Source organism: Condylura cristata, unplaced genomic scaffold (assembly GCF_000260355.1).
Source record: "Condylura cristata isolate star-nosed mole 26May11 unplaced genomic scaffold, ConCri1.0 scaffold00056, whole genome shotgun sequence".
NCBI classification, from domain to species: domain Eukaryota; kingdom Metazoa; phylum Chordata; class Mammalia; order Eulipotyphla; family Talpidae; genus Condylura; species Condylura cristata.
In genome coordinates, this window is record NW_004567157.1 from 736,003 (window position 1) to 742,208 (window position 6,206).

The 6,206-nt window shown below is 37.3% G+C and overlaps 1 protein-coding gene across 5 annotated transcripts in view; it reads right to left on the reverse strand.

The window, feature by feature from the left end:
- Positions 1 to 2,401: 2,401 nt before the first annotated feature.
- ARHGEF9 (Cdc42 guanine nucleotide exchange factor (GEF) 9) overlaps positions 2,402 to 6,206 on the reverse strand; it is a 294,997-nt gene continuing 291,192 nt past the window's right edge. For all 5 annotated transcript variants that reach the window (XM_012734448.1, XM_012734451.1, XM_012734449.1 and 2 more), the window contains exon 10: positions 2,402 to 2,621. In XM_012734448.1, the coding sequence (XP_012589902.1) occupies positions 2,440 to 2,621 (182 nt within the window). In that variant the 3' untranslated portion in view covers positions 2,402 to 2,439. The remainder of the gene's footprint in view (positions 2,622 to 6,206) is intronic.

The window sequence follows — 6,206 nt, forward strand, 5'->3', positions numbered from 1 at the left end:
ATAATAGGGCTCCAATTGGAGCTATTTGTCAATAGTCTGCTTTCTTGCCATAAGCTAGGAGAACACTCTAATCAACCATGTAATTATTGATTGTTTTCACTAGTTATTGGCATCTGGTAAGGTCAGTGGGTTGGATGGATGGATATGATGTGGGTGGTAAAATAATACTGATCTTGGAGCTCAGGGCACAGACTCAGGAGGACTGGGGGACAGGGAGCTTGTCCAAGAAATATTGCAGACCCAGAGACATATCCAGACATCCCCCCTTGATGCACCCCAAGCCATGGAGAAACATGCCAAGGTCAAGCATACTTAGGAAGAGTGGAAAATATGCAAAGGATATACATTCAAGGGAGGCTTATAAAGTCATTGAAACAGATTCTGTTTTCCAGGGAGGTCATTTTAGCTTAGGCTAGTTTCCTTGCTAATGGGTCTTAAGTAGCTGAGTCATTTGTTGAGCAGTGATGACCAGTCCCGAGCCCTGGTTATCTGCCCCCCTCAGGTTTGGCTTACTCTACAAGTTCAATTTGCATGTATTGGGATGGAAGTTTTACCATCTTATAGTTTGATTTCCACAGAGGAAACGTCCTTAAGCTGGGAAGGGCCTGATTTGGGTTAAAAGGTATAGAGAAATAATAAATCCAGCTATGCTGAGGGTCCCATGCAGTCATGACTGCTGTGTATTAAGCTTAAGTCCTTTCATGATGAATTATTTTCCCATTGGGTGAGGACAAATTCACAGTCTCCAGATTCTTTACTAAAGAGGTTCTCCATAGCAGAGCCCATTGTCATTTCTTTCTACTCCATTTTCCTTTTGTTCAAGATCTAGCTACCCCAGGAGTAATGTGAAGAGGAGGAATGTGTATTCTTAAGCCCACAGGAAGCCTACATTTTTTTGGTGGGAGAAGCTAGTTTTGCCCAAGAAGATAGACTGATGAAAATGAGCTGAGGGTATATTTCTCCACGGGCTATTTGCTTACTTGCTTCAAATTTCCCCAGATGGGAAAAAGATGCACACAAAGTCATTTTCAAATGTTAGAAGGGCTTTAACAATATCATTGATAGCAATCTTCTGTGCAAAGAGATTAAGGGAAAGAATGAAGACAAGACTAGAGGAAGGAAGAATCCTTGGAAGATTGTCCATGCATTCTGATAACAATGTGAAAAATCAGAAATAACTGAAATTGCAGAAACTGATGGTATGTATCTTGGACTGAGGCCATCTCTTTCCATGTCTATCTCTGTTCTTTCCTGTAAGGGAAGTATTAGATACTGTCCAGGTTTCTGATGGTTTTGGTCAGGTGGGCTCTGCCTTAATAATCTCCATAGACAGCAATCAATGCCACATAAGAAATCTGCCAATTGGAGCAGGGAAGACCAGGACTCGGAACCAATAGCATTGAAGAACTCTGGTTTAAAACTACTTGATGCTGGGAGGCAGTTAAAATTCTCCCCACTACATTAGGATGTAGAGCTTTATCTCTTTGCTCCCAGTTCAGATCTTGTAGGTTTGGGGAGGGACAAGCCTAGAAGGAACACCATAACCAAAGCAGCTGGAAGAATAATTGGTTCAAACTGAACCCCAGATACAAGAGTGTAATGACCCAGTAGTTCTATAACCCCCAGTGTTAGAAGAACAAGCACAAATACAGAATGTTCCTTGAACACAAGTTCTATCCAACATCATTATCCTCTGACTTTCCCTTATTTCTGTTTGGCTTTAATCTCTCTACAATACCTAAGACACAGTGAAAGCAATAGAAATATCTAGCTGTTATGTCACAGGGCACAACAGAGCATGTCCAGACTGGCACAACTAAGGAAGAAGATGCAGGTAAAATGCTACTTAGGGCATATGCAGGGCTGCAGAACCATTCACAGATGATCAGCTGAGGGAGAGGAGAAAGGGAGTCCTCCCTTTACCCACTGAAAAGTGAAAGGGAAAAAAAATCCAAACTTCCAAACTCCACCACATCAAATTAAGTACAAAATTCATCAGCATCAGTATATCAGGAAAGAAACAATATAAACACATCTATGATAATAATGACAAATCAATGAATCACTCATAGGGGAGCAAAGGGATTATCTCAAAAAGAAAAGGAACATGTAGAAATGGCAGTTTCTAAAAGTGAATGGGGTTGGGACAAGTTAATATTGGAAAACTTTAAAAGGGGTCATGTATTTGGATGTTATTGGTACTTCTTCCTACCAACTATAGATTTCACTCCCCAAAAACAACAGAAAACATTTTTGGTCCTGCTCTGTGTGTGTGTGTGTGTGTGTGTGTGCGCGATGTGTGTGTACACTTCAGGATCTGTGTGTGTATGTGTACATATATATATATATAAATTTCAACAGTGCTTCTCCGAAAAAAGTTCCATCTATAAATATAATTTTATTTACTTTATTTTAAAATTATCTGCCTCCCTGTAGGTATTATTTTTTGAAGGGGGTTAACCTGCTGAAGTTTTGCCAGAATGGTGACTGGCTACGCTTCGGTTCGGTGAACTCAAAGACCTGTGACTGAGCGATGCCATCAGGGACCAGGTACTGACCCTGGTTTAACGGGTCCTGCGGTGGTGGATAGGAAGGAGGAACTGAGCGGGCCGAATTCACACCTAGAGTAGATGAGAAATCAAAAGTAAAGAGTATTAGTTAAATATCAATGGGCTTCTCAAATCATTCAGTGGCCACTTTGTACAGACAATTCAAAGCAGCCTATTTCAGAAGGTATGAACTAGAAGTACAAATCATCCAAGAAAGAATTCCATTCCCTAACAGATTTTGGAATGGGGTGGTGTTTACTACATCACCACACACTTTCCAATCTAGTCAGGTATGGCTAAAAAACTTGGGGTATTGCCACTGGCCATTTTATAGATGAGGACATTAGGATCTAGAGAGAAATTTCAGAACCAAGTCCACTAAGAAAAGAATAAAACCCACATTCTTTGTCTTCTCAGTTCAGAGTTCTTTCCAAGAAACTGCTATGTTATCCACTATTCAAGGCTTTGTCCTGCAAATAACCCAACAGTCTCCTTTTAACTTCAAAGAACTTTGGTCATATCCTTCCTTAATTCTACCTGAATGTGTCAAAAGCATCTGGTTAAAAGATACTGGACTTTGGGGGTAATGATTTTCAAAAGCAAAGTTACAAATGATTCAGCTTTCTATACCAGGTTGTGATAAACCTGCATTTAATAGGGAAGTGACATTAGTAATCGAGGGGTAAAGTAAACTTACCACCAGAAGAAAACCAAAATAAGTTAGAACAACAAAGTAGCATTTAAAAGGAAATATTTCACTGACTTCTTACCTTTCATAGGAGAGTTTGACACATCAAACAAAATCCACATGAAAAAAAGGATTACAGGCATCAGATGCCTACACTTACTTTAACCCTAATCTATATTCAGAGCAGACTTTTGAGACATAGATTATATGAATAAAAATTCCAGAAAGATGCTCCCAATTACCACCCTCATCTGTTGGTCAGTTGCTGAAAATTTAAATTACAAATTCTTTGTGATTTCATCCCACTGCCCTAGAAATAGTAGTATATTAAGCTAAATAGTAGTATATTAAGCTATCATCAGTATTTGGCACTTGGAAGGAACTATTTTTTTTTCATAAAAACAAGTACTTTGTTTTGCTATTTTGTTTTTGTTCTTCTCTTTTAGTGAGATATAACTGTCCACAATAAGCTTAGTTAGCTTTGTATAATTACTTTTTTTTTTTTTGGTCAGAAAATTTACAACTCTGTTAATAATATTTGGTTTTCTCAAGTACCATGACTATCATTAACTATAGTCACCACATGGCACATCAGAAGTTACTCATCTTACAAATGCAAGTTTGTGTCACTTAACCAACTTCTCCCTCCTTCCCCCAATACCTGATAACTTTGTTTCTATAAATTTTCCCTTTTTAGGTTTTATATGTAAGTAAGATCATACATTATTTGTCTTTTTATGTCTGACTTATTTCACCTGATTTCAACATCCATCTATGTTTTCATAGATGATAGAAGTTCTTCTTTTCATGGTTGGACAATATTCCATTGTATATTTAAGCATTTTTATCCATTCTTTCATTGAAGGGCATATAAGCTATTTCCATGTCTTGAATATTTTTTTTTATAAAGATTTATTTATTCATACAGAACTGGGGTACAGGCCAGAGATGCGGAGGGTGAGAGAATTCACCAGGGATAGAGTGGGGAGCAGAACAGGCAGATCAACGAAGTACACTGCTGAGGGGAGCAGCGGGCGGGTCAGGAGAGGTCTGCCACGCCATGTGGATCTCCTCCGGGGCAGGCGGGGCTCAAACTTGTGAGGAAGTGGCTTAGGCTTCTTTTGCAATGCATTAACCCGCTGCGCCACCAGGGAGGGTCCCCATGTCTTGAATATTTTGAATAATACTATACTGAATATGGGGATGCAGATACTTCTTTGAGATCCTGATTTATTTCTTTAATTTCCTTCCATTATATATTCTCAAGTGAGATTGCTGAATCAGATTGCGGTGTATTTTAAATCTGATTTTCAAAATGGCTTCCCATCAATAAAATAAAAAGGTTTCCTTTTATACACATCCTCCCCAACATTTGTTACTTTTTGTATTTTTTAAAGATTTACTTATTTATGCATCAGAAATGGGGTACAGCCAGAGGTGCAGAGGTGGCAAGAGGATTGACCAGAAAAAGAGTGGGGAGTAGAACAGGCAGAACAACAAAGTACACTGCTAAATGGAGCAGTAGGGAGAGAGGAGATATTTGCCCCACCACTAAAGTGGTCATGGCTTGGCTTAGTTTGGCAGTGCAGCACTCCAACCTGCTGTGCCACCAGGGAGGGCCCTATTTTTTGTCTTTTTGATAACAGTCACTAACACATATGAAGTGATATCTAATTGTGGTTTTGATTTGCATTCCCTGATGGTTAGTGATGTTGAGCTCCCTTTTTGGTACCTATATTACTGTTTGTATGTCTTATTTGAAAAAAGAAATGTTCAGTTTCTGCTATCCATTTCAAATTTAAACTATGTTTTTTCTATTGAGTTGTATGAATTGCTGACATATACTGGATATTAACTATATATGAGATGTATGGTTTGCAAGAGTTATATAGGTTGCCTTTTCATTTGATGATTATTTCATTTGTTTATGTAGAAGCTCTTAAGTTTGATGAAGTCCAACTTGTTTATTTTGTTTCTGTGACTTTTACTTTTGTTGTTAAAAAAAATATTACCAAGACCAATGTCAAGGAGCATTTCCTCTGTTTCCTTCTAGGAGTTTTATAGTTTTGGGGTCTTACATTTTAGTATTTAATCCATTGGACTAATTTTTGTGAATAGTGTTAGAAAGGGATCTAATACATTGTCTTATATTTAAATCAATACCTCAGTAACATTCATTTAAGAAACTATGGTTTTCTCACTGCGTATTAGTGGTATCCTGATTATTAGTGATTATAATGTGGTTTGATTTGTGATTGGCCTCAATTCTGTTTCATTAATTTATAGGTTGTTTTCATGCAAGTACCGTATGTTTTGATTGCTATAGCTGCATAATGTAATTTGTACTTGGGAAGCATGATGCCTCCAGCTTTGTTCTTCTCAAAATTATTTTGGATTTTTCAGGGCATTTTGTGATCCCAAAGAATTTTAGGATTGTTTTATCTACTTATGTGAAAAACATCATGGGATTCAAGGTAGGAATTAAACTGAATCCCTGTAAGGACATTTCTACAGTATTGATTCTCATGATCTATAAATATAAGAAACCTTTCCATTTATTGAGTCTTTTAAGATTTATTTCATAAGTGTTTTACAGTTTTCAGTACATGGATTCATAACCTACTATGTTAAGTTTATTCCTCAGTGTTTTATTCTACATTGTGTTATTGCAAACGGATTATTTCTTTAATTTCTCTTTCGAATGTTCATAATTTGTGGAACACAACTGATCTCTTATAATTTTTTAACCAGAAATATTACTGACTTTATACTTCTAATACTCTATTTTTATTATTATTTGCATAAATTTTAGAGTTTTCTCTCTATAAAGTCCTGTTATCTGCAGAGACAAATTTACTTCCTGTTTTCTAAATTTTATGAAAATAAAAATTTATTGCCTAGGCCCTCCCTGGTGGCGCAGCGGGTTAAAGCACAACACTGGGAAGCTAAAGCCACTTCCGCATGAGTTC